The sequence below is a fragment of the Empidonax traillii genome, unplaced genomic scaffold, assembly GCF_003031625.1.
Source record: "Empidonax traillii isolate 1590-97213 ecotype Southwest subspecies unplaced genomic scaffold, ASM303162v1 scaffold1030:size276291, whole genome shotgun sequence".
Classification (NCBI taxonomy): domain Eukaryota; kingdom Metazoa; phylum Chordata; class Aves; order Passeriformes; family Tyrannidae; genus Empidonax; species Empidonax traillii.
Genome location: NW_020956223.1, coordinates 234,539 through 257,266, shown reverse-complemented (window position 1 = coordinate 257,266; position 22,728 = coordinate 234,539). Strand labels below are relative to the sequence as shown.

Below are 22,728 nucleotides of genomic sequence, written 5' to 3'. Positions count from 1 at the left end.
TCGTTGGCTGTTAAGGGATAGCAAGAGGAGTTGACAGCAACTGTCATTTTCTTTAGAAGTTCTTAAGTGCAAATAGTCTTAAAGGAGCCTCTTGAAGATCTGCTAGCCTAAAGAAAGGCTTTTATGTATTATTTAACTTGTTGTAAATCGTAGTTAAATGCTTTGAGCTCCTGCATTTTCAAGGGGCTTGAGCTACTTAACCAGGAGAAATCATTTTCCCTTTCATTCCACTCCTCCTGCTGTAGCTGCAGAGTCAGAGTATGTGACTGTAGTTCAATTTTTGTAGGGTCTTCTCTCTGCTCCCCAGTTCTTGGGTGGTGCCTCACCCCACTCACCCACGTGAGGAGCACTCAGAGAAGTGAAGGTGAACCAATTAATTCATGGAGTCACCACAAATAAATCTTAGCTTGCTAAATACTTGGATGGCTTTGCAGTGCTATAATTTAATCTGCTCTGCAGTATCCACATGGGTGCTCACTGTGCTTAGTGTGTGTTTAGCTGTTCAAAGTGTTTAATGTGTTTCACATTCACAGCCCTGATTTGCCTTCGTGCCCCTCCCTGCACGTGGACAAACCCTCAGAGGCTCAAGCTGCTTAAATTAATGGTTCTGAGCATTGATCAACACAAGGCTTTCATTTCCTGTAGCGTTTTCCTTCAGAAAGGCTGATGTCTTGTACTTTATTGTGATTTTCTGATTCACTGTACAAGTGATCTCCAATCATTTTGCTTCACTGAGTTTCTTGTTCTTCAGTTCCTGAGCTCAGAAGCAAAACATGAGGTTAAAGGGACTCAAAAAGCCCCAAATAATATGGAAGTAGTGAAGTCTGAAGATGGACAAAACATATGTTAATTAACAAAAAGCCCTGTAGCAAAGCCTGTAGGATTTTCTCTGGAGTGTGGATTTCAGATTAGGGAGAATTTACATTAAAGAAGGCCTAGACAAGCTCTGAGCTGCACAGTATCCAGACCACACAGAGATGAAGATCTGAAAAACAGGGCTTTTTTCCTAACCTCATTTAGAATACTTTCCTGCCAGAACTCAGATTTCTCACCTTCTGAAGTCTATATTTCAATGGAGATGCATAATCTAGTTAAGACAGAGCCTGTTAATTCATCTGCCATCTTTGCAGAGTTTTTTAATATTAATCAGTTGGGAACATGACATTAGAAATAAGACCAAATAGAGAGGAAATCTTGCACTCTTAACAGTGACCTTTATTTTTAGGATCCTTCGTGCCACACTCTATCAGCCAACCTACTATTCCACAACTCCTGTCATAGCCTATTTCTTTTTCAATGGGATGCTGTTGATCCTCCAAGGCCTGCATTTGTACTGGGGTTACTTAATCTTCAAGATTTTGAAAAGGTTCGTTTTCCTGAAGGTAAGAAAATTTCGCTTCTTCCTAAAGGTGTGTGAAGTATCAAACAGATGCCAGTTCTTCCAATAGATTAACTTGGAATTTATTGATGTTTCCCTGAACTTCCATGTCAGCATTTTTTACAGGCATCTACAAAGTATAGAAATGTTCAAATGTGCTTTGTACCTTCTGTTGTCAGACCCCAGGTCATGGGTCAGAATATCAAAACCTCAACTAGAACCTGGTTTTTTTTTTTTGGTCTGTATCTGATGTTTTGCACTGATAGTAAATGAGAAATGAGCTCCCCCAAAAACTGAAGCCCAAAGATGGTGCAGAACACTTTAGGAATTCCTTTATTCCAAGTGAAAGCAATCCTTTCTCACTGGACTTTGTGGGAATGTACAAAAAAAAAAAAAAAAAAAAGGAGAGGAGAGGTGAGTGATGAGATCTTTGACTACAAGTGTTCTGCAGTGGTTAAAGTTCCTCAGGTTTGTCTAAACCTGAGGTCAGCTAAACTGGAGCGCTGGTTTTGGATTCAGAAAACCATATGAAGCTGAACTGGCATTATGTTATGGTCAGTGTAATATTGTCCTATTCAGGTGGAGCAGAAAAAAAGGTCCAAGCCTCGTGCTGCGTGATCTGCTTTTACCTTGGAGAGAAAACTCAGGTGGCAAAAACCTCTTAACGAAAATGCCACAAGGTCTTGTGCCATGAAGTGTCAGTGGGGTGCAGTGCAGATAGAACATTAAGAGAAGGACTTGGGAGAATGTCTCTAAGATTTGGGATGAGCATTGGCAAGTCTCTTTTTCTAGTTAAGATGAAACTTAAGTCATGCTGCTGAAAAATGGTATTTCTTTTGAGGCTCAAGAAGCAAAAGTTACTTGAACTGACTCTGTCCTTTCCTCTGAAGCAGTTAATGCTGTGAAGAATCTGAAGGAAATAGAAATACTCCTTTCTCCTGTATTTAATTGTTGGTTGACTGCTAGCAGAAACCATCCTATAATTATGAGATTCCATCAGATCTTATGCAGATAGACAGCTGGGTATGACAGGGAGACCAAGAACATTGGAGCTCCAAACTCCTGCACATGAGGGACATTGGAGCTCCAAACTCAGCAAACAGCTGCACATGAGGGACAAATCTGGGGAAGGAATGGTTTGGGTCGTTCTGCTGCTAAAACAAGCTCCTCTGTTCCCTTAGACACTGAAAAGCTTGTAAATTTTACATGTCATTGACCTCTGTTTGACTAATTACAAAATTATTTCTGGCCTGACTGATGGAGTGTGAAAGGGATTTACTTCTTGTTTTCTTTGGTGATTTTGGCCGTGTCTCTGCGCTGTTCTTGCTCAACCCCTCTGATGAAATGGAGACACTTCCCTCTGCCCTGTCCCAGAGCTCTCCATCCACACTGCCTGAGGTCTCAGAGTGCATGAAGGTGGCCCAGAGGACGTGGCCAGCCCAGCTTTCTGAGGCCACCCTGCCCTGCTCGTGGGACTATATGAGGGGCAGAGATGTTCCATTCCCAGCTCAGAGCTCCGTCGCATTCGTCACCGCTAAAAAGCGGCATCCCTGCCACGGATTTCTGATTCCTTATACAGCTCTCTGAGAAGAAGGCTTTCCAAATAACATTTTTACAGTGGTAGCAGCAGCAGCCCGAGCCCTTTTCAGTCTGGATGACTTCAGCTGGCTTGCATGTGCAGCCTGTTTTCCATAGCAGTGGCAAAGTTGGCTGTGAAAGCGGCCGGTGCCTCCAGAGCTGGAAAGGGAACGTTGACAAGAATGGTGTTGGCAAGGCAGTGTTTTTCTACCAACATCTTTGTTAGAGGCACAGTCCCCACAAATAGCTGCTGCTATTTTAGGGAAATACCAGTAGACCATCATCCTAGTGTCAGAAGGGGGTTTGTCTCTCTGCTCGAGGCTCTAAAGTTTTCATTCAGAAAACAGGCAGTTATTGGTATTTTCCTTGAAGCAACAGCCTTAGCTCCTTCAGATGGAAAAATGAAGTCATGGTGGAACTGGGAATAGAGAGGCTCATGTTGTTGTTCAGCTGAAGGAAGCTCAGAGCATAGGAGGGTGTGAGGAATTTTTTCAGTGCCCTCTGTGCCTTGAGCCACCCTGGGGTTGTGGGGTCCCTGCAGCCTCAAGGGTCGGTTCCTCCATGCAGGAGGAGGTGGCTCTTGACTGAGCCTGGCTGCTCAGAGGGCTCTTCATCTCAGATGTCACCTCCCCTCTGCACCAGTGAAGGGCACAGTTATCCTCAGTCCTCTGGGATACCAGCTCAGCTGACTGATTTGCTTCAGCAAAAAGGAACTTGGACTAAAAAGTCTTGTGGTTTTCCTCCTCCCAAACGCTGCAGCCAGAGATGAAGGAAAATGAGGGGAAAGGGAAGAAGGGAGGAGATCTTGCTCTGTCCATCTGTGTCCTGTTTCCTCAGCCATGGGGGTGTCTGGTGGCACAGAGCAGCACTGGCGACCTCCAGGCTCACAGGACTGGTGCCACCTTTCCTTTGGCAAAGTCCTCCAGGAATTCCCCCCCTAAAAAAGGGGAATTCTGCACTCAGCTACTTCACATTAAGCAGCTCTTTATTTTCCATGGTGGTAAACTTGAGGGGACAAGAAAAGTGAATTTCTCAAATCAATTATTCTTACTTCTGGAAAACATAAAACATTCCCTGAATGCCCTTTCCCACATGACATTTGTGACCCTGTGGATGAGTGAGGCATGCAAGAAAAACCCTTCAAGGTCAGACCTGTAGCCAGGTTATCAGTTGTCCTTGGGAGAGGAAGGAGAACGTTCTTCAGAGTAATTTCCTTTCAGGTTAGGTCAGGCAGTTGCAGTGTTTGCTGCCATCTTGATGTCCAAGGCCTTTTTGTTGCTAGGAGACTCCCTGTGTTTCTGTAATATTGTTCAATTACATGGTTAAATGACCCACTTGTATCGAGTTTCAAGCACCACTGAAACATGTCTAGTCATCATGTCTGCACATATGAGAATATTTTAGGAAAATTGAAAAAACACACAGAGGAAGGATGTACATGTGCACTGATTCAAACCATCTCGCCAGGAAAAATCCCGGGGAGATCTCACATTTTATTTCCAAGGTCACGAGAAGGGGGTGAATGACAGCAGCTTACAGCTACATTATTATGGCAAATTAAGATGTAAAATACATGTTAAACCCATTACACACTGAGTCAAGGTTTTGAGACTTTTAAGTCTCAAAAAAAAAATATATGTGTAAGTTGTAGGAAATGGGAACAGTGTCCACGTGACTGGGATACCTCAGGGCTGATGCAAAGCCCATCAAAGGAGGGCAGTGGCAGGTTCCTGACTGACTGTGATGAGACCATCAGAGCACCTTCAAGGGACACAGTGAGCTGCTCACTGATGGTTGGTGCTATTCAGGAGTCCTCAGTGTCAGTTTGGGGGGATTCACTCCGGTTCTTCCCTCCTCCTGAAGAACAGAAGTCCCTGCACTGCTGCAGAGCAGGACTTTGTACCTGTCCCTCTTTAACACCCTGGGCACCCTCAGTATTCCTTTGGCATTTTGTACTTGGGTTTTTAAAGGCTTTGGTCGGGTTTATCCTTGTCCATGGTTTGTTCATTCCTTATTTGGTCCAAATTCCCGAGGAAACTGTGAGCTGACTGACAGCAGAGTAGGGGAAGCTGAAAATGATAAGAAAATACAATTTTGGGGTCGAAATGAGAGCTGGGAGGTGCTTCTTATGACACTTCTGCAGTTTCCAGGCATCATTATCCCACTGCAGCCTTTTGTGCTTTTTCCTCTCGTGTTTTTCAGGATCTGTATCCTTTAGAATCAGGCCATGGACCCAGAGCGGTTAAAACCTGCTGGTTTGTTTGTATTAAACAAGAGTCACTCATCAGTTCTCTGCATGCTGTGTCTGTGAACACTCCCCTGTCCTGTCACCTCTCTGCACTTGTGCAGTAACTTGGGATATTTAATCCTAAAACCAGAAAGAAATCCTACTTTTAAAACTGCAGAGAGGAAAAAAAAAAAATTTCTGTAACGTGGAATGGCCTTTAAAGAGATCACATTTTAAATCTCTTCTGTGGCAAAAAAAAAAAAAATTGCACCCTCATGGTGGTGTTCCTGAGCTTTGGGCTGTTGGGTGAGCTGAGCTTGACTTCTCCAGCTGATAAACTCAGACTTAGCTTGAGCTGTGAAGGGTCATCACCAACCCCAATGTGTGTCCATGCACCGTGGAGTTACTGGGATGGGAAAATTAAATGCATGTTCAGTTTTCACATGCACAGCATTTTATTGGGCTCCTAAAAAGTCAGGCCTTGAGCTGATTTCTTTTTTTTTTTCCTCCCTTCTTTCGGAAGCAATAAAAAAAAAAACACCTATTTTTGAGACGTTTATTATGAGAAAATGAAGCTTAATGAGAATTAGCACGTTCAGTGGGAAGTCCTTCAGTTGGGAAAACTGCCATATTACAGGAGTTAAACAGAGGACAGGGTTTATTTCCTATCCTAGAGGCAGCTAACTTTTGTTTGCTTTTACTTACATGCTTTCTTAGGCCTTTGCTGCCCTGGGGTGGTGGTAAAACAGACCAAGAGGTGCACTTGCCTTAATTCCAAGTGGTTGCTTTAAAAGCAGTAACATATTTTGGAGGATAATGATCGTCCAGTTAGTTACAAGTTCCTGACTGTGTAGATGAGAAGCTGTGGAAAAGCTTTCCCTGGAGATTTTGTGGTTCTAGACTGGGAAATGCCAGTGAAATGTCCTGCTCTGGAGTTCAGGTTCTCTGAGTGGAGGATCAGCACAAACCCAGGACAGGTTGAACTGGATAAGAAGGGGTTGCCTTTCCCCCATTTTAAAGGAAAAGGGGTTGTGGAGAAGTTGAATTTGTTGGTTCTCAACAGATAAATATTTAGAGCAGATTTTCTCATTAAGGGAACAAAATAGGACAAATGGAAGCTTTTCCCTCTTACACTTGAAAACCACCAGCCTGTCTGGGAGCCTTCCCAGTTGGTTACAATTACTGCCTTTGGAATGGGAGCTTTTCCATAGCCTGGAGAAGGGAGCTGGCCAGGCAGGTCAGCAGCGTGGAGGCTCCTGCCCCAGGAAAGGGAAATTACTTCCTGCTAGGACTTTTCTTTCATCTGCATATTCCCCCTTCTGCTCCAGCCCAAAGCCTGGCTGCATGTCCCACCTCCTGCTGCCAAATCCATCCGAGGGAGGGGGCTGAGAGGCAGGAGGGAGCACAGAAGAGTATGAGGTTTTCTGGCTGGTGTTGACAGGGATGGGCAAAGGGGAGAGAAGCTGTTGGGAGCCTGGGAGTCCTTCCTGCCCTTCCAGGCTGATCCCAGTGGATATGACCAATGGATATGGTCACAGTGGGCAGCCCAGCAGAGTCTGGGAAAGAGGAAAAGCCACCAGTTCTTCTCTCCCTCTCTCTCTTCTCCTGGCCTTCAACCAGCTTTCCTGGGACTGAGAGTTAAAAGGCAGATTTCTATTTAAATCTTTACTTTTTACTCCACGTTCTGAAAGGGGTCAGCAGCTGAGCAGTGACTTCCAAGGAGGTTTTTTATAAATGCTCCTATATATGCAATGTATGTTATACCTTACACTAAAATATACCCCTCAGGTTTCAAAACAGCAACAATGTTCCTTGCTGGATTCTTGATTTTGTTTTGCTTTAATTAATTTTATAAACTCTATTTAGAATGCCCGTAATTCCACACCACCTTCCACTTGTATGTTATATAAAAAAATCAGGTTAGAAAACTCAGGTTAAGGGCTGTTATGACCATTGTGGAGGAAAGAACTGATGAGGAATTGGAGGCAATAATTTCTGAGCGTTTGGTTGGAATGGGTGGGGGAGTGGAGGTGTGGCTGGGGTGGCAGCCCTGGGCCAAAGTACCCCCTTCCCCAGCCTTGCTGGGGCTGTGCAGGAGCAGCCTCAGCCCCAGATTCAACCACCCAGGGTGTGGGTGCTCCCTTTGCCCCCCCTGTGTTGTCAGCCCTGCCACGAACGGGGCTGATGTGCTGCAGTCCCAAATCTGCTCTTCCCAGAGCTGCTGGCTCTGACCTCAGCAGGAGCTGCAGGTGACCAAGTGCCTCTAAGAATAGCACATCCCAGCTCCTTGGAATTCAGGGCCAGGGCTCCCTGCCCTGGCTGCTCCCGTGGTGCTGATCCAGGGCCAGGCTCTCGGCTGGTGGGAATGAGCTCGGCCCCAGGGGCTTGTGTCGCTTTTCACCAGCAATGGATCTGCCCAAACGAGCCCCCCCACCCCTCTCCACATGTTCCCTGGCACAAGGCAACTCTTCTTCTAGTGAAATCCAGTTAAATCCCTGCTCTGAGTGGCTCTTTTGATGTGAAAGTTCCTAATGCAGGGCAAAGACAAATGTTAGTGAAGTTTTTTTTTGCTTTAAAATTAATTGCTTTACCTTGCTGCCCACTGACAGATTTTCTGGCTTCCCATGTTAGCTGCTCGTATCTTTTCATTTTCTAGCAGGATCTTTATGAAATGTTCCATTTCTTGCTAGTTTTATAGAGATACAGCTATATAAAAACTGTATGTATGTAATATAGTGTGCATATGCATTTATTTTTTTCCAATTGCCAAAAATCAATTCACAGAGCAAACCCTGAGCCTTTACAGAGCTTTTGATGCCTTCATTTACTGTTTTTAATATAGGCTGCAGAGGCTTGAATTGTGACTTTGTTATGAGGTGAATAACTCTTCTACTTTCAGAGGGAGTCACTGAACTGCAATCTGCTGAGCTGATTAAAAAAAAAAAAAAAAGGGTTGGAATAAAGCCAGTTAATGATAGGTTGATATCAAACGAGAAAGAAAGTTGTTCTGAATTGTATTTAAAGAAAATACGTTTCCTAGGAGTGCTCCATAATCCTTGTTGCCTGGCAAGAAAGGAGGAAATCCTTAAAAGGAGCATTCTGTCCTCTGGGACACAACTCTGGTGAGTTTTGAGCAGGCACAGGACACTGCAGAGCTCACCCCAGCAGCAACAAAACCGGGCAGCCTGAGCAGTGTCTGTGTGAGCAGGGATGGGTGGGATTTGTCCTGTGTAGCTTGGGCTGTGCCTACCTCGAATTCCAGCCTCGCTCTCTAACCAGGCAAGGAATTGTGGGGTCCCCAGTGAGAATTCTGTGTCATTGGGCTCATTAATGAAACCACATCCAACTTCGGGTACTACTTGAAGTGTTCTGTATCCAGCCTGGATAGCAGGGTGTTTGGAAAGACTGTATTTTAATGATTTTGAGATGTGAATGTATATTTTTTTTAAAAAAAAGATGTTACTTGGTAGGTAGGTGACTGAAAATTAGAGTGATGTCTAAGTATGGGCATAAGATTTAGATACATCACAGCAGGAATGGAATGGTTCCTAAGGATGGAAATAGAGAAGTGGCCCAGTTGGACAGAAGTGTCTGTTGATGCCTGGCTGTGTCCTTTGAGGTTTCAGGTTAGTCCAGCAGTGCTGTGAGGCTTCTGTAGGAATGCTCTTTAGCAGCTGCATTGCTTCAAAACATTCATTTTAAGAGCAGTATCAGACCTCACTGAGAACAGCACGAGTGTCTGATCAGCTGTTCTGTAGCCAAAACAGCCTTTTATGAGGAGTAAAAGTGCGTGTTCTGATAAAAGTTCATCCCACTGAACCCCTTGGCTTCGAGTCCTGTCCTGGGGTAAAAAGAAGTTCACTACAGAGAACAGCATCAAATGCCTGGTGTGTTGTTCTTTGTTTCCTTGCCAGCTGGGGATTTCAAACTGGAATCATTCAGAAAGCAGTGGGACGTTGTGACTCACTCGGTACCTCCTGGGCTTTGGACGTTCTCGTAAAGCCCCGAGCGCGAGGTTCGGGCACTGAGTTCAGCAGCTCACACTCTGAAACCACAGAGACCCTGGGCAGCTGTAAACAATGATTTAGTCCTTCTCAACAGTCAGGGCGTTAGAGCTGCAGTTCCAGGTGTGCTGTGCTGAGTGACAACACCGGGGAGGTTTCCTGGAGGTCACATTTATTCCTCCAGTCACGACCGGGGACGTGCTCTGGGAGTAACATCTCATTTTATGAGACTGTTCTTTTCAAGAATTGTGGGATTAGTGTAACTTTTCTTTTCATTTTTCATGCATCTTCTTTGAGTTCCCTCTGAAAACTGCCAGTGGAAAGCTTGGGGAATGACTATTGCATAGAGGAGAGAGATGATATAAGAGGAGTCTTTGCCACAAGATGTCCACTGCAATTAGTGTAGGAACTCTACATCTTCATTTGAAAGCTGCAGAAAGCAGAGTCCAACTGTGCATCTTCCGTGGAAGATGAACGTTATTTATGTTGCCTGGTGTGTGTAAGCTGAAAAGGGAAATATATTTCCCAATAAAATCTTCCAGGCTGGAACTACAGAACGGTTTGCTTGAATCCAAATGTGTATTGCTTAGTCTCCACAGGAAAGTAAAGGCTTATTAAGTCATATGTCAGCTGAGTTGAATTATTGATGTTGAATTCAACATGTTGAACTCAGAGATTCATCAACTTTATAGTATTATTTGTTAGAAAAGTACCCCCTTCTATCTCTTTGGACTGACTTTTTATTATCTCTCTTGTTTATTATCTCTTTTATTTGAGGCAGTGGTTGCTGACCTGACTAATAGCTTTCATCTTTGTACTTCAAGTTGTTTCCATATGTGCAGGTGCTGTGGAATTTATTGTCTTTACATTGAGAAATCAAGATCTAGTCAATGTGTTTGTAGATGTTGAAATGGACGTATTCTTAAGGTAGAATTAGGGTATGAAGTTTAGGACATGCTGATTTTGATAGAACATACGTCAGGAAATTCCAGCTTAAGTGGGAGGTGATCTCTGAGTGCTTTATGGAGAGACAAACTTGTACAACCAGGAGTAAATTCCCTGTTAGTTTAGATGGAGATTTGACCAGGATTTTCCTGCTCACAAGAGTCTGGGAGGTGCCCTGTGGATTTGCTCATCCCATAACTTCAAGAAGTTCCCGGTGAAATCTCTTGGAAGGTCCTTTGCCGGTCACTGATGACTTCAATGTTCCAACAGCAGTGAAATGCAAGAAGCCAAAAACTACCTTAAAAACACGGCTCATTTAGCTAAAAGAGGCAGACTGAGCAGCAGGTGGAAGGGTTAAACAAAAGGAAAAAAAAAAGATTATAAAAGTTTGGCGGCTTTGGCTTCACTACAAATGGCCCTCTCGCAGCCTTTATAGCATTAGTGTTGCTTCTCATAAACCTTGAAACCACTCACCCATTTCGAAAGATGGAATTGGTCAGTCATCCAGAACACCAAATGTACACATCCATTTTACCCTAAACCAGCTGAAGTGCAACAAATGCACTTGGTGCCATTAAACCAAAGCACTGAGTATTAGTGATGCCTCAGCTGGGGGATTTACGGTTTGCCTGCGTTCCTGGTGGTGCATTCATCTGCTGCTGCTCAGGGGCAGCCGGAGCAGAGCCCTGGAGCTGGAAAACACAACTGTGATGTGTGATGTGAGGGACTCAGAGGAAACATCTCGGTACTAAAGCAGGGAAAAAATCCCAGAAAACGTTACAATTTGTGTTATTCTGAGAAGGTCGCAGTTAAGAAGCACAGACTTCACTTGGGATATCTTTATTTATAACAGTTTGCAAGGACAGGTTTGTTTGGATTTCCAGTTGCAGATGAAGCTATTGCTGTTTAAAGTCCTGTCACTTAAGCAAGCCCGGCAATAAATGGCCAGATGCTCCTAAAGCAGGAATTTTAAGAGGCACTTGGTCAGGAAGCAACTTTATTATTAAAAATATAAGAAAAATTAGATTTAATTTATCAGCATTTTTTCTCGATTAGTGCCAAGATTTCAGAAGTAACATCAAGAAAATTTGCAGTGGTTACTTCAGAATACGAGGGAATTTAATTCCTGCTGCTTGGAAACCTGTAAGACATTCCCTCAAATGCAGAGATTTCCAGGGGGCTGGAAAAAAAAAACCAAACATGCCACGTTTTTTAATTACTACATATAGTGCCTTTAATCAGAGCATCCAGCTTGACACCATTAAAAACTGGGAAGCAAACTGGAAATGCCAGCTCATTCCTGCAGGAAACAGGGTTCAATAGCCCATATTGGCTGTCACTCCCAGCAGAGCAGATTGGCAGCTGTTCTTGAGCTCGGGCTCCAGCAGCTCGTGTGGAGCACAGGGAGGGGCTGCAGATGGAATATCCACTCCCAAACTTCCCTGACTCTTCCCACCCAGCCCCAAAGTGCTGCTCCCTGTCTCCCTGCAGCCTCAGGGGGATGAGGGCACTTCCAGGGAGTCCAGAGGGTTCAGCATCTCACGCTGTGCTGGGGATCTGTTTGATTTGTTTTATTTCTGGTGGCAAAAAAAAAAAAAAAAAACAATCCTCCCCCTGCCCCTCAGAATTTGTGTTTTACTGCAAATCCGAACGGCACCACTACCAGGAGGGAGTGAGGGGGTCTGAAAGAGCCAGGACCTCGTAAATTGTTGGTGTGGGAAAGGCTGCCTTGCCTTTTCTCTCACTGGTGGCAAGCCAAGTTTATTTTACAGTATTTACAGTAAGATTTGTTTGTTTTGATACCCTTTGCATGTTGTGAGGGAAAAGGCAGAGGAAAATCTCCAGGAAGTTTATAGTTTGTGATGAGACAAGAGCTCGGCCTTTAATTTGCTTTCCAGCCCTGTACCTTTTACTGGGAGGGGATATGAGATGGCAACTGGATGAGTTATTACTGAGCTGTTATTTATTTTCTCTGCACGAGTTTGGTGCTTAGGAAAGACCCCAGAGCAGCCTGCTGAGGAAGTGCAATGGTTGGTGCAGATGCAGGATGGGCAGGAACAGCCCTGGTTTCTCCTTCCTGCATCACAGCCCTGACCTTGGCACTCCAGGAGCAGGGACAACAGGAAGGCAAAGGATTGCCAAAGGAGCTCTTCCTACAGAGCTGGGGAGGGGTTTTCCCAAGGGCAGACTCTCCCTGACTGACCCCTTTCATCCCCGTTCTCCTGCCTGGCAGTTCCCTTAGGGATGGTATTCCAATCCTTAGGGATGGTATTCCAAGGATGTTCACAACATGACGTGCTGTGTACACCAGCAGCAGGAAAGGGTATTTTGGGATCAGCAAGTGTCTCGGAGCAAAGCTGGTGCCAGGAGATGCTGGCACAGCTCAGCACTGTTTGGTTTACACCTGTCAGGAGCAGGCAGCCTCTCAGCTCCTGTGTTTGGGCGAGTGTATTCATCATATTTAGCTTTTAAACAATATTCTTTTCATCTTCCCGGCACTTCCCAGTGGTTAATTAATCTCACAGCACCCAGGGATTAATGGTAACACTTTACAGGGAGAAGCAGAAAGGAGAGTTCAAGGTCGTGGAAGCAGTTTTGTCTGAGGAACATCAGGATTTGCAAGATTAAAGTGGTGTTAATTGGTCTCTCCTTGGATGTCAGCCTCCATTTTGGGTGGAAGGGAAGTTTCTGGCAGGCAGTTTTGATATCCTCTAGGGTATTTAGAGCTCCCCTTTCATGTATTCACTTTAGCACATATTTTTTCTGAGACAAATGGTGAACGGAGGAGTTTTGTCTCCAGAGGATGATGGTGAATTTCCAAGAAGGGAGAATGTCTTATCTTCTAAAATTTTCATTCACCAGCTTTTCCTTCTCCAGTTACAAATGGGGGTGCCTGAGTAATAAATAAATTGGTTATTTTTTTGAAGACATTACAAAGATCCAGGTACCCAGTTCATTTTAATAATAAGCTTGTCTGGTCTTTCTGAAGGGTCTGCACTGACAACAGCACTCCAGGAACTTTCCTGACAGTAACCCTGCCAAACAGAACGTGCTCACAGTGCTTTTTTCTCCCCAGGACCTGAAGGATGATCGCAGTGATGAAGAGGAGGAAGATTCTGTCACAGATACTGAGGAGGAGTCCACGAAGAACGGCAGCAAGAGCAGCAGTGGGTCCAGCAAACACCTCCTCAGTGGCAGTCACCATTAGCCCTGTCCTGCCCCACCTCCTGCAGCCATTTCTGCTCTGGTTTCAGCCCAACCTACAGGATAGAATTTGAGTCAAAAGGCTTGTGAGAGACTGTGATTGGTTTATTGTTGGCTACTGGACCTGGAAAAAAGCCCAGTTTGGAGGGGAGGGAGAAATTGCGTAAAATGACAAAATGTGTTAATGACCCACTTTCTGAGTCGTTGGGAAGTGGTTTGGACACTGACAGTGTCCACTAGAGCAGAGCTCAGGGGAATCAAATAATTCAGTGTCCCATTGGGTTTCAATCTGATACATTCCATCAAACAGTTTAAATCGCAGATGTTTTGGGGTAGGTAACTTAGTGTGAACTCCATTAGGAACCAGAATTACTCAGTGTGAGAAAAATCTGACAGTGCTCTGCAGTGACTGGCACTTCAGTCTTTACTCTTCAGCTGAAGCCCTCATCAAAAATGATATTTTTTTTAAATTAGATTTCATTTCCTGGAGGCCAGAGGAAGCAAACATGGAGGAATTCAAATGACTTGCCTGTGAAGGGTTGGCTTCAATGCAGAAATACAGTCTTTCTCTGAAATGTGCTGTATGACAGATAGCTCAAATATTGTGTTCTAGGATTTACCTGTCAAGGAAACCGTTGTTAAAACAGCAAAACTCAACCCTGACTCTCCACTGAGCTCCAGGTTTCCCAAATGTTTTTCAGTCCTTTTGGCCCAGTGTTAGAACAGAAGGGGCAGTGGGGAGAGTGGAGAGTGAATGGAAGTTGGGTCACACCTGTGCAGACAAGGTGACTTGTCTTCAAAACACTCCCTGTTCCTGACACATCTTCAGCCCAGAGGGTTGAAAACAAATCTCATCCAGTCCCTTCTTGTGCTTCTTGGACATTGTGTTCCCTGGAGCGAGTGCTAAATTCTGATTTGAGCTTCTGGAGTGTTCACTGCAGGTGTCCAGGCTTTGGGGACTGGCATGGAATGTCCCCCTGTCGGTGCTGTGGGGTCATCTGATACCAGGATCGGTATTTTCATCTCTGCTCTGTTACAAAATTGGGAATCGCCTAAGTTAGAGCCAAACTTTGAATGTGTGACTTTGGCCCCGTACCACTGTCTATCTGTAAGCAGTGAAGGAGCAGCAGGTGTTTGATCAGTTCCCCAAAGTGCCTCTGTCCTAAATTTACCCCTCTTTTCTAACCCCAGTGTGGAGTGCAGCAGCGTTTCCAGTCCCGGGGCTTCCCAGGGAGAGCCTGGGCCTTGTAAACAGGGTGGTGCCAGTCCCACTTCCAGCTGCATGAGCTCACAAGGCCGTAAATGATCGGTGTCACAAGTTTTAGAGGCTCTGCATGTGGTTCTACAGTAGCTGAGATCATCTGGGGAGCTCAGTGCAGTAGCCTGGGGGAGGCCAGGGGAGCAGAGCGCTTGGGCCAGGAAGGCTCCGCTCCCCTTCGGCTGCTCTGGTGGGAATTGGGACATGACTGACTGGTTTTCCCGAGGTTTCCTTGGCAAGTGGGATGTGATTCAGTGACTGAAGCTTTTGAAAGCAGGGGAAAAGTTTGGGATGTCAGATATGAAGAGAGGAGTGTTTCCTGTGCAGGTACAAGGAGCTGCAGAAAACAGAGACTTCGGTTTTTGATTTTTTCCTTGCATTTTGGACCAGGTAATACCCCAAATGTGCCTGTTTTATCACACAGAGAATTCCACTGAGGAAGGAGCATGGCCTGCAGCTTCTGAGGAGGATGGGAGATGTGTGCTGGTGGAATGGGACCATCTAAAGCAGCTGCTGAGTTTGGCAGGGGCACAGTTGCATCTCAGGGCCTGTTTATTGCCTACATGGAAAACACTGGCCTTTCCTAACAAAACATGAAAATCCAGCATCTTGGAGGCTTTACACTCCCTTGGAGAGACAGGGGTGCTTTCTTAGAGATGTAAAGGAGTTTTGGGAGGTGGCCAGGGTATTATCATTTCATTTTGGTGCCAGAAGCTTTCCTCCTGTGACTAGGAAAGGAATTCAGGAGAGGAAACACAAAGAATGATGTTGTCACAGGAATGAGCCTCTGAACAACTACTGATTTTTAAACTGGAATTTACAGTCTCCTTGAGGCCAACCCTTGCCCTTTCTGCTCAGGACAAGTCTCCCACTGAAGCCAATTAACTCAATTGGAGTCTTGCCTAGGAAAAATTTTGGATTGCAGTTATCCAGCCTAATTGCCAGAACTGTTGTTCTAAGTCCATGTGAAACTGGGGTCTTCGAGGAAGAGCAAAAGGTAGATAAATACACTCAAAGGTAAAGCATTGAGGCAAATTTTTGGTGAGTACAGAAGAATTTGGAAGAAAACAACATCCTGAGGGTGAATGAAGATTGTCTGGGCACAGTAAACAACCAAGGAACTGCACCACATTGCAGTGAGGGTGTGGAGGGCAGGCTGTGAGGGCCCTGCCCAGGGGTTATTGCCATGGCCACTCACAGGGATTAGACCTAAACATTCTGGAGGCCAAGCTCTGGGAACTGGGAATAAATACCCACAGCACAGAAAGAAGTGGGAGTGGATTCTGACAGTGGGACTGGATGTATCTCCCCTGTTAACATCACACTGGTCATTCCTGAAATTATGGGAGCTTCATTTTCCACTTTTTCCTGATGGAAACCCAGAAACGAGAAGCTGAGCTCACAGGGGCACAATTCCTGCCAAAGAAATCCATCTCATGGTGCTTCGAGCTTTTCAGTCTGTTCAATGCAATGCAATGAAAATTCAGCCTTAACTTTTTTAATAATCTTGGTGTGAAAGGAGCCTCCAAATGCAGGTCAGAAAAGCCGTAGGTGTGACTGGGAGCATAGACAGACTCTGCCATGTTACTGTCACCATTTCACAAAGTGTGGCCTGGGCCAGTGGGATGACACAGTGCTTCTGGCTTTGCTGTGTCAGTCTGACCATGCCAAAATATTTCTGGTAGTCATAGACTGAAAATGAAATCTTAGTCCATCAGACTCAGGGGAAACTCTTCTGTTCCATTTAATTTCTCTGCCTTTGGTTCAGGGATTCCTGTCCACGTGTCCTGTGCTGCTTCCCTACTGATTTCATGCTTAGATTTACCAGCCTGCTCTGGATTTGATTTACAGATTTCCTTTGCTCCACACAACTCATTTTGTCAATTCATATTATTTGGTACAAGTATCTTTTTTTGTTTTTCTTAACACCACTGACTTTGCCTGGTCAGTTGTGACACACATTACAAATAAATATTTTTTAAAAACAGGTGAGGATTTCCTTGTTTTCCCTGTCCATTCCCTCCCAGCTTTCCAAGGAGAGCCCATTCAGGAATGAATTTCTTACTCTTCCAAGTTTTTCCCTTGCCTGGGAAAAGGTGGATGACCCACAATCTTCCTAAGAGGTAACAGCCATGGCTGTAAATGAACTTGTGTTTTCCTGGACAATTAATGAACGGAGAGGAAGGAAAATTAACGGGGGCCTCATCCATCATTTGTATTATTCAAGATTTATGCTTTGACTCAAGTACTTGACATTGCTCCTGTGTTCACCAGGAACTGCTCCCTCTGGAATGTTACACGAGCTTGTATCTCTACTCAGCTGGTTTTTGAGGTGGGATTATCAGTGGCTCATCCTAAGAACTCTTGAGGCAGCTCAGATGTGGATGTTCAGCTGGCAAAAGCAGGAAAGCGCAGTGGAAAACAAAACTGTGCAGATTTGTGTCAGCTGAAAAGCTGTTCCATATTTCTTCTTCCCATTTGTGCCTCCCCGATTGGGAGGATCGCAGAGGTTCTGACTTGCCATCTCCTCCCACGGGCAAACAAACATAAGGGAAGGTGTTCCAGCCCAAATAATGAACTGCAGCAGAATGCTTGGGTTTTATTAGCTGAATTCTTGATTTCTTTTCTTTTTTTTTTTTTTTTTTTTTTTTAAGCTTATGAGTAAGAATAAAGTAGATGGAAAACAAATCGAGCAGGGCTGTGTGAGTTTTGGCCACAAGCAACTCGCAAACTGTGAAGAATAAAAAAAGAAGTTGCTGATTTAGGGAAGAAAAACACCATCTCCACAGGCACTTCTCCCAGCTGTGGCGTTGAAGAGCAGCACATCCCCACCAGGCAGGGATGACATTCCCTGCTGAGCACACGGACACGGCCCAGGAGGGAGAACTCCGGAGCCTTTTGTGTGGAGCAGCACACGAGCCACGAGTGTACCTGTGAGCTGATTCCATCAGCCATGGTCAAAACCACTGGAAATGCCTCTTCCCTGCCAGTTTGATGGGGTCCTTCTGTGTCTCTGTAGAGTTTGAGCTTTGGCTGCCCAATGGACCTCGAGGAGGACAAACGTTTCTGCTCGGGAAATGCCTGGAATCTGCCTGGGACAGCAAGGTGGCCCTCGAGGGGCCAGCGTGGCAGGGAAGAGGTGAAGCCCTGCCATCAATCCCTTGTCAAGGACTGGGATTGCCGGTCGAGGAAAGGGAGGTGATCACAGCAGTGTGAACTTCACCCAAGGAGCTTCAGCTGGGGCTCTGAGAGTTTATTTGACTGAAAGAACCCCCTGTGGGACTGCCTGAAGTTTGTGCCTCAGCAGAAGGCAAGGCTGAAAGCACCAGTCTGAGCTTCAGCAGAGGACTCTGCAAACACAAAGTCATAACAACCCACGTAGGATAATGTTGTTGATGTTCCAATAGTCCGAAGATTTATGAAAATAGCTGCTATTTACTCAGCTGGAGAGAGCCCTGTTCTCCTGAGTTTTGTTACCCCATAAAGCATTCAGAGGAGACCCCATAATCATTTCAAAGTCAGGAACATTAAGTGGAATAACAAGTATAAACCCTCTCCACAGTGGCTTTGAAGTGCAAGAAGCATGGCCTTGCAGCCTGGAATATTATGGAATATTACTCTGCTTTGAGCCGGCTGGGAAGAAACAGCTCCCAGGCAGTTGTTTCAGGTGGTGAAAAAGTCTGTAGTTTTCCTCCCACAAAAGAAGTTGGTCTAAAAGAAGTTTAAGTTGAGCAGTAAAATAGGTGATTAAATTCCCACTGAAATTCACAGGAGCTTTTCCCATGACACTGATGAGAATTGGATCCAGAGCTCCTGTGATGAGGTGCAGTGATAAGGACAGCAGGGCACAGCCCCAGGAGCAGGATCCTCCCTGGGAAATGAGATCTTCTGCCTGCAGGACACTCACCTTCACCTCTTCCCAAACTGGTCATGTATCCTTTGGAAGACATTCCTGGGAAAGCAGTCCTCCCTTTCCGAGGCAAAAATCTCACTTCCAGCAGAGAACTCTGCCTCCAGGACAATTCCTTTCCCTGAGCACCAGCCCTGTGGGGCTGAGCCCAAACAATGAGTTCCCAGAGCAGGAGGGAAGGCAGGAGGATCTGGGAAAGGCTCCTTTAGAAAGCTCCCAGTATGTGAGTGAGGGGACAGGGAGGGACTGGCTGGGGCTGGGCCAGGAGCCCAGTGGAGCCCAGCAGACCTGCAGCTGTGGCAACAACCCCACGGGTCACCTCCAGTTGCTGGGGGAGCCTGACTCCCCCTTGGACCTCAGCGTCGGTTCTGTTCTTTTCCTGGCTGACTGAGAGTCCCAGGAGTCCTCGAAGGGCTCCTGGAAGATTTGTGTGTTTGCTTTCTGCAACCCAGAGCAGAAGAAAACTGCTGAAAGGCCTTCCTGGTGCACCTATGGGTGAGTGTCTGGGTTGTGCTGTGGGCTGTGAACAGGGCAGGAGAACTCCTGGTATTTCAGGACAAGAATCTGTGGGAAGCAGGAGCTAAAATCTTATCAGGTTGTGCTGACTCTTATCAGGCCGTGCAAATCCTACCTAGTTCCTTTGCTGTTTAGAAGAGGAATTATTCAGCAGCCAAAGAATGTCTCACACATTTCCCTGTTGTAAGGGGCAGTGAGGTCAGGGAGGGGTTGTGTTTGGAGCTTTTTTTGAACCCTTTGGATCCTGCAAGGATGTCACTTGAGCAGAGCACAGGGCACCGTAGCAGGAGGCCTTTTGGCCTGAAGTGAGGACTTTTCTATAGCCACACAATTCTGCAGGGCATGCCCAGCTTTTAGTGAACCCGGGGATCGCTTCCCCGTCGGTTCTGGCTGCCCTGGGAGAGCCCAGCGCTGCTCGGGGAACGTCCCTGTGCCATCCCCCGCCGCGGTGACCTGGTCATTGCTGCGAGGCCCCACGAGGTGGCAATAGCAGGACACGGCTCCCGTCGGGACACGGCTCCGGGGAGCGCTGCTGTCCGTCCTTTTGCCCCTGAAAACAGAGATTCGATGGAATATTGGGGTGCGAAACCCTCGCAGCTGGCCCTTTCCACTCGGTCGATCTCTGACTGTGAAACGAGCGTCTGGCGTGTTGCTGGTGAAAGAGCACTTACAAATTTTGCTGAGAGCGTTTTGTACCAGTTCCAGTCCCAGGGTTTGGTTCCAGTCCAGGGGACCCCAAGGGTTGGCATCTACCTGGGTGTCACCTGTGGCCCTTTTCCCAGAGGTGCAGCGCTCTCCTGCTGACTCCCTTGGGGCTGGACCTGGCATATCCGGGATAGGGCCAGGGAAGAAAGGATGTTAAATCTGCTCTGGTGCTGCTTTACTGCTTGTGTTTTTTCATAGGGTCTCTTTAAACTGCACACTTACCAAGCCACAGAGGCTGTGGCTGGCAGTGAGTGAATCCCCGTTCTCAACCAGATCCTTGATGTCTGTAATGCAAACGAGGATGGTAAATCTCGGAATAACGAGGGTTACAGTGCCATTCCAGTGGTGCTGTCCCACCTCGGGAACACACTCTCCACCCCAAACAAACGAGGTGCTCTGTGCTTTGCACCATTGCCAAACAACAAGGCAAAGCTCTGGGGGTGGGAGGGTTTGGGCAAGGTCCAGCACGTGCATGTGCAAAGGGCGGGGGGAGCAGTAGGACATCACCTCCCAAATTCAAAATGTGCCCTAAAACACCTCCAAAACTCGATGCACTGTCAGGAGGCACCACTAAGAAGTGCTCCCTATAGAAAGCTGTTCCCAAATTTCTTCAATGCACGTAAGCAGTGGTTTCTGCCGCCCCTGGCTGAGCACCCATTAAAGTGTTAAATGCTGGACAAACTGGGCTTTTTATAAATGCAGAGCAGAGACAAACAATTAAGACCAAAATCTATGAGTTCTGGGGGTTTTTCCCCAGGGATGTCTCAGGGTCTCAGTGCATATTCCTTGCTTTACTGCTGCTGTGGCTGGTTTCTGCCAGGAGGAAATTCTAGGCTTAGGCTTGGGCTCCATGAAAGCTGTGACCCTGGGGGGTTCCCAGCTGTGCTGAGCCCTGGCTGCAATGGCCTGCACACTCCACACTCCCCCTGAGCATCAGCAGGGAGAAGGCATCCCTCGGTCTAAAGAAGCTCCTTTAATCCCGTTTGGCACAGCCCTCGTGGTCAGGCTGTGCTCAGCTATGGATGTGCAGAGAGCTGGGAACTGCTTTGCTTTGATAGAGGGATGAAAAATTTCCATGGGCTTTGTCCATGGCTGTGGATGGACAGGAGGGCTTGGACAGTGTGGAATGTGGGTGGCAGCCTCTGTGGTTCCCATCTGAGCCCAGCACTTCCCTAGGATTCCTGTTCCCTCCATTCCAGCTCACAGATGGTGCCAGTGGGAATCCTCGCTGCCAGCAGGTGCCCTGAAAACACCTCCTCTCCTTTCCTGCCCATGTCCAGCGCAGGAATCCCGACACTGGAACAGTCCTGGAGCGATGCTGATGTTTTGCTGCTCTGAACAAACACTCATGACCAAGCCAAAGGGAGCTGCCAGCTCTGCTGGGAGAGAGGATCCAGCATCAGAGGAGCATCTCCATTCTGTTCCTGGGTCACTGTAGGGCCTTGCAAAAAATGACAATATTGGCCCCAAAGGGGCTGGAATGAGGTACTGGTGGCTGTTGCTGATTAGGAGCAGGATGTGTGTCAGACTGAGGAGCGTTGCTCCCTCCAGACCCTGCACTGCCCCCCATCTGGCCCTTCCCACCCGGTGACTCCAGGCAGGCTGTGCTGACGTGGACAGTTGGGTTTCCTCGCTGGCTGTGGAGGAAAAGGCAGCCCTTGCTGTCCCTTTAGGAGGGTGTGACAGGCACAACCCCTGTCCAGGTGCAAATGTGGCCCTGCAGCGGTCACAGCACGTCCTGCCTGCCCTGCTCCCTTGTGCCCTGAGAACAACCACACTTTTGCTGCTTCAGGGCAGCTCAAGAGCCCAGAACATGGGGCTGTTTCCCCAAATAGGTTCTCCAAGTGACCCCTAAGCTACACACCTGACATTCATGGGCAACATCAGTTGAAGAGGAAAATCGTCACAAACTACAGTAAAGAATTGGTCCTGAGGGGAAGAGTAACTGAATGAGTAACTCATGGAGAAAAGGTGGAGGTTTTTGATTGCTGGATTGCTGTAAAAGTTCAAATGGTTTGACAAAGCTTGAATATGAGACAAAAGAAGGGTTAGACAGCAAAAGTCCAGAGCCCCAGTGACCTGAACACACAGGCTTGGGGCTGTTTGACTTCCACAAGGGAAAAGGGGTTGTTTTACACACCCTGTCAAACAGGGGGCCAGAGGGACTTGGCCTTGGGACACAGCCCTTCCCCATCTCTGTGCCACCAGCCATCGGTGCCTGGGCCTGGGGCACAGCCCTTCCCACCTTGGCCTGTCTCCCCCACAGTGCCTGGCTGTGGTTTCCCATCTCCAGGGATGGGAAAGGGCCTTCCTGGCTGGAGCAGAGCCTGCTCCCGTGCCGTGACCCACCTCGGAGCCCCCTCCTGCCGCGGGCCCCTGACCCAGCAAATGGGCGCTGGTGGGGATATCGAGTGTTGTGTTTGTTTTGCAAGTGTAATTGGCCAAGACGCTGTGAAGGGAGGAGAGAGCGCTCCAGGGAGAGGTGTTAAAGAAATAGCAAAACATTATTAAGAGTGTTTTAAGTCAGCAGTTCCCCTTATTAGGGCTTTCACGGGGGAAAGGAGCCGCTTTAGGTCTGTGCAGTTGCACTGGGCCACCAGGTCCAGGCTCCAGTAGCCATCCTTGCAGATGGATGACCTGCCTTGGGCCTCCCCTTGGCATCGCCTCTGCCCCTCTTCCAAGCCATGCACCACCTTCCTGCCTTACAAACCTCCCCCTCTGGCTCCTTGTGCCCTGCTGCAAGGAATGCACAGAGAAGGAGGAGTCTCACATGGAATATGTGGTTCTGGGGGATGATCCTCGTCCAAGGCAGGTGTTGGTTATGGGTATGGCCAGATGAGGAACAGTGCAGGGACAGAGGGAGGTGGTGTCTCCATGAAGGGCTTTGCTGGTGTCAGCTCCAAGCATTCAGAACTTTCGCCTTCATACAAAAAAAAAAAAAAAAAAAAAATGAAGCAACAGCAAAATTTTTTGAGAAAGGATTATTTTAAACAATCCCATGGT

General features: G+C 46.8%; 1 protein-coding gene across 3 annotated transcripts in view; it reads left to right on the top strand.

Moving 5' to 3' along the window:
* The window catches only part of CERS3 (ceramide synthase 3), a 32,264-nt gene extending 18,843 nt beyond the window's left edge, over window positions 1-13,421 (top strand). For 2 of the 3 annotated variants that reach the window (XM_027904261.1, XM_027904262.1), the window contains exons 10-11: window positions 1,226-1,382; window positions 13,209-13,421. In XM_027904261.1, the coding sequence (XP_027760062.1) occupies window positions 1,226-1,382; window positions 13,209-13,340 (289 nt within the window). In that variant the 3' untranslated portion in view covers window positions 13,341-13,421. The remainder of the gene's footprint in view (window positions 1-1,225; window positions 1,383-13,208) is intronic. The other variant, XM_027904263.1, reaches the window with a different exon arrangement.
* The last annotated feature ends 9,307 nt before the right edge of the window (window positions 13,422-22,728 follow it).